This window comes from Vulpes vulpes, unplaced genomic scaffold (genome assembly GCF_048418805.1).
Source record: "Vulpes vulpes isolate BD-2025 unplaced genomic scaffold, VulVul3 u000000667, whole genome shotgun sequence".
Lineage (NCBI taxonomy): Eukaryota > Metazoa > Chordata > Mammalia > Carnivora > Canidae > Vulpes > Vulpes vulpes.
In genome coordinates this window covers 344,293-358,582 of record NW_027325819.1, presented here as the reverse complement: position 1 = coordinate 358,582, position 14,290 = coordinate 344,293, and the positions used below count along the sequence as shown (strand labels likewise).

Below are 14,290 nucleotides of genomic sequence, written 5' to 3'. Positions count from 1 at the left end.
CCTAGGAAAACTTTTATTAGAAGAAGAGTTAGAGAGTGGAGTGAGTCCTTTCTGTAGCCTCTCCTCATCCCAGTGAGAATTACTTTCAGGAAAAAAGAGAAGGAATTAGCAAGATAGCTATATTAGGCTGAAGCATGGGTTCCAAAGGGTAAGAGAAAAAGGCTGGGGAATTCCAGAAAATTTTCGTGTTAGGTCCACAGGACACTTTTCTAATTACCTAGCCGAAAGAAACCAAACCAGATTAGCATTTATCCCTACTTAGTTTCTTGCTGAAATGAAATTCCTGGGATTTCTATGTGTACTTTGACTTTAAGTCCCTGTATTATTTTCTTTTGAATTTCTTTTATAATTCTGACTTTAGCAGGGAAATCCTCACAAAATACCATAAACATTCTTGCCTTCATTCAGGGTTCAGTGGAATGGACCTTAATAATAGCACTAGAACTAGTAGCTGACATTTATCAAGAGCTTACTATAATCACACACTATTCTAAGTGGGGCTTTTTGCTAACAGCTTTATTGAGATATAATTTACACACCATACAATTCACCCATTTAATGTGTGTAGTTCAGTAGCTTTCAGTATATTTGAAGTTAATGCAACCATCACCGCAATGAATTTTAGAACATTTTCATGAATCCGAAAAACAAAACTCAACTAGCCTGTATCTTAAGCTATTTCCTCTCAATTACCCCATCCTCCCCAGCTTAGGCAATCACTAATCTACTTTCTGTTTCTATAGATTTGCCTATTCTGGACATTTCATATAAATGAAATTATACAATGTGTGATCTCATGTGTTTAGCTTTTTTCATTTAGTATAGTGTTTTCAAGGTTAATCCATATTGTTTCAGGTATCAGTACTTCATTCCTTTTTATCGACCAATAATATTCCATTGTATGAATATACCATACTTTCTTTTCTAGTCTTCAGTTGATGGATATTTGGATTGTTTCGACCTTTTGGTTATTGTGAATAGTGTGGCTATGACTTATTTTCAGTTATTTTGTATGTATACCTAGGAATGTAATTGTTGGGTCATATGGTAATTCTGTGTTGAACTCAATGAGGAACTGCCAAACTGTATCTCATAGTGGTGGCACTATTTTACATTCCTAACAGCACTGTATGAGGGTTTCCAATTTTCTACACCCTTGCCAACCCTACTATTTTTTTTTTATTACGGCTGTTCTAGTGGGTGTGAAGTGATATATCACTGTGCTTTAGATTTGCATTTTTCTTTTATTAATTTTTTTTTAATTAATTTTTATTGGTGTTCTAGATTTGCATTTTTCTGATGACTAATGATGAGCATCTTTCATGTGCTTATTTGCCCACTTGAATACTTTTTTGAAGGAATGTCTATCAGATCCTCTGCCCATTAAAAAATTTAGTTGTTGAGCTTTTCATTATTGAGTTGTAAGAGTTCTTCATATTTTCTAGATACAAGTCCTTGATCAGATATGTAATTTGCAAATATTTCCATCTATTATGTGAGTTGTCTTTTCATTTTCTTTTTTTTTTTTTTTAAATTAATTTTTATTGGTGTTCAATTTACCAACATACAGAAAAACACCCAGTGCTTGTTGATATCATTTTGAGGCACAAAAGTTTTTAATTTTGATGAAGTCCAACTTGTTATTTTGCTTTGTTGCTTATGCTTTTGGTGTCCTGAGAGACCATTGCCAGATACGAGGTTATAGAGATTTAATATTTTCTTTTCAGAGCCTTAAAGTTTTATCTCTTAGGTTATTGATTCCTTCTGAGTTAATTTTTGTTGTTAGTGTGTGTTAGGGGTCTAACTTCATTGTTTTGTATGTAGATATCCAGTTGTCCTGGCACCATTTGTTAAAAAGACTAATCTTTCTCCATCTAATTATCTTGGAATCCTTGTCAAAAATCAAATGACTATAAATGCAAGTGTTTTTTTCTGAAGTCTCAGTTTTATTCCATTGATCTACATGTCTGTCATTATGCCAATACCATATTATTTTGGTTGTTGTTGCTCTGTAGTGCATTTTGAAATTAGGAAGTTTGACTCCTCCAACTTTTCCCTCTTTTTCAAGATTGTTTTGACTATTTTGGGTTCTTTGCAATTCCTTGTAAATTTTAGAATCAGCTTGTCTGTGTCCACTAATAAGCCAGCTGGAATTCTTACAGAAATTGTCTTAAACTTGTAAATCAATTTGGGGAGTATTACCATCTTAAAATTAAGTCTTCCAACCTGCAAACATGGGATATCTTTTTATTTATTTAGATCTTTAATTTCTTTCAACATTTTTGTGGTTTTCAGAATATGTTTTGTATTTCTTTTGTTAAATTTATTTCTAAGCATTTTATTCTCCTCGATGGTGTTGTAAATGGAATTGTTTTCCTAATTTCATTTTTATACGTACATTGCAAGGATATGGAAACATGTATGATTTTGGTATATTGATCTTTGTATTAATATTGAATCAATTGAACCTTGCTAAACTTGTATATTAGTTCTAATAGTTTTTGTGTGGATTCCTATGATTTTCTATATATAAATCATGTCATCTAATACACATAGTTTTATTTCTTCCTTTTCAATCTGGAGGCCTTCTATTTTATTTTCTTGCCTAGTTGCCCTGGCCAGAACCTCTAGTACTATGTTGAATGGAAGTGTCAAGAGTTGGATATCCTTGTCTTCTAAGAATTGAGTGACCAACTTATTCTGGTTTTTCTAAGATTTGCCAAGTTTTAATACTGCATACCAGGAACCCTCTCAGTCACAAACAAAGACAGTTGGTCACTCTATCAAGGAAGCCTACTCTGATCACCCCAGACCTATGATATTATAGATACTCAATACCTATTTCCTATACTATTGTTTCTTAAGAGATGAATTTGGAGAGGCAAACAGGAACCAGATCACCAGGGCCTTGCAGATTATGGCAAAGAGTTTGGAATGTATTCAGAGAATTAGAGGAGCTTTGTCCTAAAGCTTCAGCAATGTTATATGACTTATATATTGCTACACTACAAATATCCCATCCCCTAAAGAAGAGTTGGATACCCTTTTCTTTTCCCTGGTTTTAGGGGGAAAGAATTACTCTCTTACCCTTAAGTATGATATTAGCTTTGAGTTTTTCATAGATGCCCTTTATCAAGTTGAGGAAACTCCTTTCTAATCCTAGTCTATTGAGGGCTTTGTCATGAAAGGGTGTTGTATTTTGTCAGATTATTTTTCTGGATCTATTGAGATGATAATGTTGCTTTTCTTTTATATTCCATTAATATAGTTTGATATATGAGTTTTTGGATGTTAAAATAATCTTGTATTCCTGGGACAAATCCCACTTAGTCATGATGTATAATAATTTTATTTGTTGCTGGATTTGGTTTGCTAGTATTTTGTGGAGGATTTTTGCACCTGTATTTTTAAGAGATACCACATTATAATTTTCTTGTGATATCTTTGTTTGGTATCAGAGAAATACGGTTTTATAAAATGAGTTGGTAACTGTTTTTATATCTTCTATTTCTTGGGTTTCTTTATGACAAACTGGTATTAATTCTTCTTTAGAAGTTTGGTAGAATTCCCCAGCAAAACCATCTCAGCCTAGACTATTCTTCATGGGTAGTTTGTGTATGTATATATATATATATATATATATATATATATATATACACACACACACACACACACACACACACATACATACATATACATACACACATATATATATAACATTTATTTTTTTTATTGGAGTTCAATTTGCCAATGTATAGCATAACACCCAGTGCTCATCCCATCAAGTGCCCCCCTCAGTGCCCGTCACCCAGTCACTCCCACCCCCCGCCCACCTCCCTTTCCACCACCCCTTGTTCGTTTCCCAGAGTAAGGAGTCTCTCATGTTCTGTCTCCCTTTCTGATATTTCCCACTCATTTTTTTCTCCTTTCCCCTTTATTCCGTTTCACTATTTTTTATATTCTCATGGGTAGTTTTTATATTAATTCAATGTTTTTAGTTATTATAGGTCTACTCAGATTTTCTGTTTTCTTTTTAAGTCAGTTTGTGTCTTCTCAGGAATTTGTCCATTTCGTCTAAGTTATCTGATTTATTGGCATGCAGTTGTTCTGAACTGTTCTTTGTTTTACATGTTTTCATTGCCTATTAATTAATCAAATCTTCACATCAACCGTATGAAGGAGGTAATATCCGCATTGTATAGGTGAAAAAAGTGAAGCACAGATAACTTGCTCAAGGTTACCCAGCCAGTAAGTGGAGGGGCCAGGGTTTGAATCCAGGCAGTCCAGCTCCAGAAGGCATACTCTTTATCATAACTAGGTTATCTGAAGACAACCTTTAAAAGTTCTCATCGGGAGGAGGGGCAAGATGGCGGAAGAGTAGGCTCCCCAAATCACCTGTCCCCACCAAATTACCTAGATAACCTTCAAATCATCCTGAAAATCTATGAATGCGGCCTGAGATTCAAAGAGAGACCAGCTGGAATTCTACAGTAAGAAGAGTTCGGCTTCTATCAAGGTAGGAAGACGGGGAAAAAGAAATAAAGACACAAAAGGCCTCCAAGGGGGAGGGGCCCCGCGAGGAGCCGGGCTAAGGCCGGGGCGAGTGCCCCCAGGACAGAAGAGCCCCGTCCCGGAGGAGCAGGAGCTGCACCAATCTTCCCGGGTGGAAAGGCACCCACAGGGAGTTAGAGCAGGACCCAGTAGGGCGGGGATGCCTTCGGGCTCCCTGGGACACTAACAGGCACCTGCGGCGCGCACAGGAGAGTGGCTGAGCTCCCTAAGGGCTGCAGCGCGCACGGAGGGATCCGGAGCAGCTCGGTGGGGCTCGGGCGGCGGCTCCGCGGAGGGGGTTGCACGGCTCTGGGAGCAGTTCGGCGGCGGCGGCTCGGGCAGAGGAAGAGGCTCCGTGCGGAGGGGGCTGCGCGGCTCCGGGAGCAGCTTGGAGGGGCTCGGGTGGAGGCTCCGCGGAGGGGGCTGTGGGGCTCCGGGAGCAGCTCGGAGGGGCTTGGGCGGCGGCTCCACGGAGGGGGCTGCAGGGCTGGGAGCGCGAATCCAACAGCGCAGGCCTGGGAGCACAGGGCGCCAGGACACAGCCCAGTATCGGGCCTCCCCCCGGGACAAGCAGAGGCCGGTAGGGCCCAGGACAGCAAGGACACTCCTGCCGCGAGCTGAGCAGATCAGCAGCCCCGCCCCGGAGCCTCCAGGCCCAGGGTTAATGAGGTGGAAGAACGAGTGAGTGACATAGAAGGCAAGTTGATGGCAAAGAGGGAAACTGAGGAAAAAAGAGACAGACAATTAAGAGACCATGAAGACAGATTAAGGGAAATAAACGACAGCCTGAGGAAGAAAAATCTACGTTTAATTGGGGTTCCCGAGGGCGCCTAAAGGGACAGAGGGCCAGAATATGTATCTGAGCAAATCCTAGCTGAAAACTTTCCTAATCTGGGAAGGGAAACAGGCATTCAGATCCAGGAAATAGAGAGATCCCCCCTAAAATCAATAAAAACCGTTCAACACCTTGACATTTAATAGTGAAGCTTGCAAATTCCAAAGATAAAGAGAAGATCCTTAAAGCAGCAAGAGACAAAAAGTCCCTGACTTTTATGGGGAGGAGTGTTAGGGTAACAGCAGACCTCTCCACAGAGACCTGGCAGGCCAGAAAGGGCTGGCAGGATATATTCAGGGTCCTAAATGAGAAGAACATGCAACCAAGAATACTTTATCCAGCAAGGCTCTCATTCAATATGGAAGGAGAGATAAAGAGCTTCCAAGACAGGCAGGAACTGAAAGAATATGTGACCTCCAAACCAGCTCTGCAAGAAATTTTACGGGGGACTCTTAAATTTCCCCTTTAAGAAGAAATTCAGTGGAACAATCCACAAAAACAAGGACTGAATAGATATCATGATGACACGAAACTCATATCTCTCAATAGTAACTCTGAACGTGAACGGGCTTAATGACCCCATCAAAAGGCGCAGGGTTTCAGACTGGATGAAGAAGCAGGACCCATCTATTTGCTGTCTACAAGAGACTCATTTTAGACAGAAGGACACCTACAGCCTGAAAATAAAAGGTTAGAGAACCATTTACCATTCAAATGGTCCTCAAAAGAAAGCAGGGGTAGCCATCCTCATATCAGATAAACTAAAATTTACCCCAAAGACTATAGTGAGAGATGAAGAGGGACACTATCTCATACTCAAAGGATCTATCCAACAAGAGGACTTAACAATCCTCAATATATATGCCCCGAATGTGGGAGCTGCCAAATATTTAAACCAATTAATAACCAAACTGAAGAAATACTTTGATAATAATACACTTATACTTGGTGACTTCAATCTAGTTCTTTCTACCCTCGATAGGTCTTCTAAGCACAACATCTCCAAAGAAACGAGAGCTTTAAATGATACACTGGACCAGATGGATTTCACAGATATTTAAAGAACTTTACATCCAAACTCAACTGAATACACATTCTTCTCAAGTGCACATGGAACTTTCTCCAGAATAGATCACATCCTGGGTCACAAATCGGGTCTGAACCGATACCAAAAGATCGGGATAGTCCCCTGTATATTCTCAGACCATAATGCCTTGAAATTAGAACTAAACCACAACAAGAAGTTTGGAAGGACCACAAACACGTGGAGGTTAAGGACCATCCTGCTAAAAGATGAAAAGGTCAACCAGGAAATTAAGGAAGAATTAAAAAGATTCATGGAAACTAATGAGAATGAAGATACAACCGTTCAAAATCTTTGGGATGCAGCAAAAGCAGTCCTGGGGGGGAAATAAATCGCAATACAAGCATCCATTCAAAAACTGGAAAGAACTCAAATACAAAAGCTAACCTTACACATAAAGGAAATAGAGAAAAAACAGCAAATGGACCCTTCACCCAACAGAAGAAGAGAGTTAATTAAAATTCGAGCAGAACTCAATGAAATCGAGACCAGGAGAACTGTGGAATAGATCAACAGAACCAGGAGTTGGTTCTTTGAAAGAAGTAATAAGATAGATAAACCATTAGCCAGCCTTATTAAAAGGAAGAGAGAGAAGACTCAAATGAATAAAGTCATGAATGAGAAAGGAGAGAACACTACCAACACCAAGGAAATACAAACGATTTTAAAAACATACTATGAACAGCTGTACGCCAATAAATTAGGCAACCTAGAAGAAACGGACCCATTCCTGGAAAGCCACAAACTACCAAAACTGGAACAGGAAGAAATAGAAAACCTGAACAGGCCAATAACCAGTGAGGAAATTGAAGCAGTCATCAAAAACCTCCCAAGACACAAGAGTCCAGGGCTAGATGTCTTCCCAGGGGAATTCTATCAAACGTTTAAAGAAGAAATCATACCTATTCTACTAAAGCTGTTTGGAAAGATAGAAAGAGATGGAGTACTTCCAAATTCGTTCTATGAGGCCAGCATCACCTTAATTCCAAAACCAGGTAAAGACCCCCACCAAAAAGAATTATAGACCAATATCCCTGATGAACACGGATGCAAAAATTCTCAGCAAGATACTAGCCAATAGGATCCAACAACACATTAAGACGATTATTCACCATGACCAAGTAGGATTTATCCCCGGGACACAAGGATGGTTCAACACTCGTAAAACAATCAATGTGATTCATCATATCAGCAAGAGAAAAACCAAGAACCATATGATCCTCTCATTAGATGCAGAGAAAGCATTTGACAAAATACAGCATCCATTCCTGATCAAAACTCTTCAGAATGCAGGGATAGAGGGAAAATTCCTCAACATCTTAAAAGCCATCTACAAAAAGCCCACACCTAATATCATTCTCAATGGGGAAGCACTGGGAGCCTTTCCCCTAAGATCAGGAACAAGACAGGGATGTCCACTCTAACCACTGCTATTCAACATAGTATTGGAAGTCCTAGCTTCAGCAATCAGTCAACAAAAAGACATTAAAGGCATTCAAATTGTCAAAGAAGAAGTCAAACTCTCCCTCTTTGCCGATGACATGATACTCTACATAGAAAACCCAAAGGCCTCCACCCCAAGATTGCTAGAACTCATACAGCAATTTGGCTGTGTGGCAGGATATAAAATCAATGCCCAGAAATCAATGGCATTTCTATACACTAACAATGAGACTGAAGAAAGAGAAATTAAGGAGTCAATCCCATTTACAATTGCATCCAAACGCATTAGAGACCTAGGAATAAACCTAACCAAAGAGGTAAAGGATCTTTACCCTAAAAACTATAGAACACTTCTGAAAGAAATTGAGGAAGACAGAAAGAGATGGAAAAATATTCCATGCTCATGGATTGGCAGAATTAATATTGTGAAAATGTCAATGTTACCCAGGGAAATGTACACGTTTAATGCAATCCCTGTCAAAATACCATGGACTTTCTTCAGAGAGTTAGAACAAATTATTTTAAGATTTGTGTGGAATCAGAAAAGACCCCAAATAGCCAGGGGAATTTTAAAAAAGAAAACCATATCTGGGGGCATCACAATGCCAGATTTCAGGTTGTACTACAAAGCTGTGGTCATCAAGACAGTGTGGTACTGGCACAAAAACAGACACATAGATCAATGGAACAGAATAGAGAATCCAGAAGTGGACCCTGAACTGTATGGTCAACTAATATTCGATAAAGGAGGAAAGACTATCCATTGGAAGAAAGACAGTCTCTTCAATAAATGTTGCTGGGAAAATTGGACATCCACATGCAGAAGAATGAAACTGGACCACTCTCTTTCAGCATACATCAAGATAAACTCAAAATGGATGAGAGATCTAAATGTGAGACAAGAGTCCATCAAAATCCTAGAGGAGAACACAGGCAACACCCTTTTTGAACTCGGGCACAGTAACTTCTTGCAAGATACATCCAGGAAAGCAAAAGAAACAAAAGCAAAAATGAACTATTGGGACTTCATCAAGATAAGAAGCTTTTGCACATCAAAGGATACAGTCAACAAAACCAAAAGACAACCTACAGAATGGGGAAGATATTTGCAAATGACAATACCAGATAAAGGGCTAGTTTCCAAAATCTATAAAGAACTTATTAAACTCAACACCAAAGAAACAAACAATCCGATCATGAAATGGGCAAAAGACATGAAGAGAAATCTCACAGAGGAAGACATGGACATGGCCAACATGCATATGAGAAAATGCTCCGTATACTTGCCATCAGGGAAATACAAATGAAAACCACAGTGAGGTACCACCTCACACCAGTGAGAATGGGGAAAATTAACAAGGCAGGAAACCAGAAATGTTGGAGAGGATGCGGAGAAAAGGGAACCCTCTTACACTGTTGGTGGGAATGTGAACTGGTGCAGCCACTCTGGAAAACTGTGTGGATGTTCCTCAGAGAGTTAAAAATAGACCTGCCCAACGACCCAGCAATTGCACTGTTGGGGATTTACCCCAAAGATTCAGATGCAATGAAACGCCGGGACACCTACACCCCGATGTTTCTAGAAGCAATGTCCACAATAGCCAAACTGTGGAAGGAGTGTCGGTGTCCATGGAAAGATGAATGGATAAAGAAGATGTGGTTTATGTGCACAATGGAATATTACTCAGCCATTAGACACGAGGAATACCCACCATTTGCTTCAACGTGGATGGAACTGGATGGTATTATGCTGAGTGAAGTAAGTCAATCGGAGAAGGACAAATCGTGTATGTTCTCATTCATTTGGGGAATATAAATAATAGTGAAAGGGAATGTAAGGGAAGGGAGAGGAAATGTATGTGAAATATCAGAAAGGGAGAGAGAACATAAAGACTCCTAACTCTGGGAAATGAACTAGGGGTGGTGGAGGGCAGGAGGGTGCGGGGTGGGGATGAATGGGTGAGGGGCACTGAGGGGTACACTTGACGGGATGAGCACTTGGTGTTATTCTGTATGTTGGTAAATTGAACACCAATAAAAAATTAATTTACAAAAATAAAGTAAAGAAAAAAGTTAAAAAAAAAAGTTCTCATCGAGAGGGACCTGGAATCTATTTTGCTATGTGGAACCTCTCCAGGTACTTCTTTTTCTTAAACAATACAGTGGTTTTTAAATTATATTCATTGAGTTGTACAGCCATTACCATTATTTAATTTTAGAACTTTTTAACATGCCCCCAAATTTTATTTTTTTATTTAGTTTTATTTTTTTAAGATTTTATTTATTTATTCATGAGAATACACAGGAAAGAGAGAGAGAGGCAGAGCACAGGCAGAGGGAGAAGCTGGCTTCATGCAGGGAGCCCGATGAGGGACTCGATCCCAGGTCTCCAGGATCACTTCTTGGGCTGCAGTCGGCGGTAAACCGCTGAGCCCACACCCCCAATATTGAACCCATTAATAGCCCCTTTTCATTTCCCAGTTTCCCATTCTATACCCGCCTTCCCTGCCCCTTTCTAGCTATAGGCAACCACCAATATGCTTTTTTTCATGAATATTTCTCTATGGTTATGCCTATTCTTGACATATCTTATAAATGCAATCATATGATATCTAGTTTGGACGCACCTACTGTTGTTCAAACTGATGATTGTATTTGCCTTCAGTTCCCATTCTGATTTCTAGTCTTCCAGTGATTTGGTCATACTATTTTAGTCACTAATTGAATATGAAATCCTGTTCAAAACAAAAGCTTTGAATGTGACGTATGTTAAACAAATGTCTATTTTGGTCTTTTTCTTCTCTTCACTGCAAAGTATCTCATGAATAGCTTAGGTTGAAGGGGATGTGGTTAGATACCACCAACATTAAGTACCAGCCCACCTTTCTTTTCTAAGACTTCATAAGCCTCTCATAAGTTTCTCTCTTATAATTCTCTCATAAGCTTTCAAGCAGTATTAATTTCAGCTTGCATTTTACCAGATGCCTGGTGGTTATAGACAAAGAAAAATGCAGCTAGTGAGGGAGACTTATATAATAGCAGATAACTCATACTCGTACAATGTGGTATTATAATAAAGACTTTGTATATAAATGAAATAATTCATATATAAGAAAGCCTAACATGGATTTCAGGAAGAATTTTTCAGAAAAGTGTGAGAACCTCGCTAGCCTAGGCCATAGAAATTATACAGTGTACTACTTATTTGATTCACTATGGTACCCATTGATTTTTTTTACCCTTTAATCTGTCTCTTGAGGTTGAAGCCCTTTCCTCTTTTATACTTTTGGTAAATACAGCAACAAAGTGAGATGGTTGTTGAGGATTCTAGGAACTATGTTCTTCTTACCCAGACATTGTTTCTTTTACAGTTATAAGCTGGAATCCTCACCAGTAGTAGTCTCTACTACCTTGGTACCAAATATTACAGAGAAACCACTCATTCTGGAGAGATCTACCACCTCCGGAACAATCACTACTGAGGAGGCATCATTTTTCAGAAAGCCATTAATTTTAAAAGAGGAATCCACTACTGAGGACACAGGCCTTATCAAGAGGTCATTGTTTTTAAAGAAGTTCACAAATAAGGGAGAGATATCCCTCATGGAGAAACCAACATCTGTACAGGAGGAGGCTGACAGCAATGATGAGTTTGTTGTAAACCTGATCACTTTTGGGAAGAAGCATAAAACTGAGGAGGTAGCCATCACCAAAGGAACATTGTCCTTAAAGAAGATGTGCACATATCAGGAGGACTTGACTTTGCAAGACATCGCTGTTGAAGAGAATTCCTTCTTTATGGAACCAACAAACTTCAGAAAGAAGCCTAAAACAGACGATGTAACCCCCACCAAGAAGATGTTATCTTTAAAGAAGTATATCACTCTGGGGAAGGTGTCCCGTATGAAGAAACCACTAGTATTGCAGAAGACCAACTCTGAAGATGAGTTCCCCCTCATTAAGGAGCCACTGGCTTTCAAGAAGAAACCTACCAAGAAGGAGACAGCCTTCACCTTGAGGCCATTATCTTTAAAGAAGTGTACTACTCAGGGGAAGATGGCTCACTTGAAAAAGCCATTAGAATCCCAGAACACCTCTGGAGAGAAGGCACTCATTAAGGAGCCATTGTCTTTTAAAAAGAAGCCTATCACTAAGGAGGAGTCTCTCTTCCAGGAGTTTTCTGCATCGCAAGAGAAGCACACCACTGATAGGGAGGTGGTCCTCTTGAAGAAGCCACAGGTACTGCAGGAGGAGAACGACAGTAAGGATAAATTTCTTATGGAGCCAATGTTCCTTAGGAAGAAATGTACTACCAAGGAGACAAACCCCACCAAGAAGCCGTTACCTATAAAGACGAAGTGTACCATTCAGGGGAAGATGTACTACTTGAAGAAGCCACTAGTATTGCAAAAGACCACCCCTGGAGAGGAGTCATTTGTTAAGGAGCCACTGTCCTTTAAGAAGAACACCACTGAGGAGTCCCTTTTCCATGAGCCATCCATGTTGCAAGAGAAGCACACCACTCAGGAGGAGGTGTCTGTCTTGAAGAAGGCCTTGACCTTGCAGAGGACACTAACTGAGGAGGAGTCACATTTAAAGGACCCTTTGGCTTTTAAGAAGAAACGTACCACTGAGGAGGCAACTCCCACCAAGAAGCTATCATCTCTGAAGAGGAAAAGGTGTACTGCTCAGGGTAAGAGGTCCTGCTTGATGAAGCCACTAGTATTGCAGACCTCCTCTGGAGAGAAGACACACATTAAGGAGCCATTGTCCTTTAAAAAGAGGTCCGCCATTGAGGAGGAGTCTTTCTTTAAGGAATCACCTGTGTTGCAAGAGAAACATACCATGCAGGGGGAGGTGGCCCTTTTGGAGAAGCCAGGGGCATTGCAGGAGAATGTCAGTAGTGAAGATGAGTTTCTTATGGAACCAATTTCCTTTAGGAAGAAACATACCACAAATGAGGTGGTCTCTACCAAGGAGCCTTTATCTTTAAAGAAGAAGAAGTGTGCCACTCAAATAATGATGTCCATTTGCCAAGAACTGTTGGACTTGCAGAATATAATTAGCAAAGATAAGGCTTCCTTCTTTATGGAGCCAGTGTCACTTAGGGAGAAGTCTTTAGCTGAGGAGGTAATCCTTACCAAGACACCATCATCTTTAAAGAAAAAGGAAATCACTCAGGGGAAGATATTCCTCTTAAAGAAGCCACTGGTCTCAGAGAAGACCACCTCTGAAGAAGAGTCACTCTTTAAGAAGCTATTGCCCTTTAATAAAAAGTCTACAACTGAAGGGGAGTTCCTCTTCCAGGATCCATCAGTACTGCAAGAGAAGCATACCACTCCACAGGAGGTGTCCCTCTCAACTAAGCCACTGACCTTGTCAGAAAAGACCACCACTGAAGAAGAGCCCTATATTAAGGAACCATTGACCTTAGAGGAGAGGCCTACTACTGAGGAGGAATTCCTTTTTCAGGAGCCATTTTCATTGCGTGCTAAACCTACCAACAAAGATGAATCCCTCTTCTGGAAGGCTTTTGGCTTGCAAAAGACTCAAACCAAGGAGGACTCCTTGAAGAAGCTGTTGACTTTTCAGGAGAAAAACACTACTGATGAGGAATCCCTTTTAAATAAACCATCAATTCTGAAGGAGGAGCTCTCCACTAAAGTGGCAACAAGCATTGAGAAGGAATTATCTTTAAAGAGGAAACCCACTGCTCAGGGGGAGGTATTCCTCTTGAAGAAGCAGTTGGCCTTGCAAGAGAACATTACCAATGAAGAATCCCTTATTAAACAGCCACTGGCTTTTCTGAAGCCCAGCATTGATGAGGCCATCCTAAGGGAGTCGTTGGCCTTGCAGGAGAAGCCCAGAAGTGAGGAGGAGACCCTTTTCAAGGAGCCATTGTCCTTTCAGGAGAAACCTACCCTCAGTGAAGCATTCCATTTCAAGGAGATAATTTCCTTGAATGAGAAACACAGCACTGGGAAGGAGTTGCCTTTGAAGGAGCCATTGGCCTTGCAAGAGAATCCCACCCAAAAGGAAGATACGTCTCTTGAAGATTCCTTGATCCTCCAAGTTGAAACCAGCTCACGTGTGCCTAGCACTCCTCCTGAATCCAGAGCAGGCATGTCCAGTGTGGGCAAGTTGAGTACCACAAGCAAGTCCAGTGTTTGTGAATCCAGTTCCAATAAACCTTCCTCATCTTGGGGCGAGAGCTCACAGAAGGAGGTATTCTGTTCTCTCTTCTTAAATTAAATGACGTGTTCTTTGTTGTCCTATAGGCGGCTGCTGGCAAAGAGATTTTTTTCCTGCCTCCCTAAGCAATTAATCTGTATATAGTAAGCTATACTAAATCAAGTTGGCATTGTGGTATCTCTTGA

The 14,290-nt window shown here is 40.2% G+C and overlaps 1 protein-coding gene across 6 annotated transcripts in view; it reads left to right on the top strand.

Annotated features, from left to right (window-relative positions):
- The window catches only part of CCNB3 (cyclin B3), a 104,236-nt gene that overhangs the window by 19,268 nt on the left and 70,678 nt on the right, over window positions 1-14,290 (top strand). For all 6 annotated transcript variants that reach the window (XR_011999377.1, XR_011999378.1, XR_011999376.1 and 3 more), the window contains exon 5: window positions 11,285-14,138. Coding sequence is in view for 3 of the 6 variants with exons in the window: in XM_072746353.1 (XP_072602454.1) it covers window positions 11,285-14,138 (2,854 nt within the window). In the remaining 3 variants the exon portion in view is untranslated. The remainder of the gene's footprint in view (window positions 1-11,284; window positions 14,139-14,290) is intronic.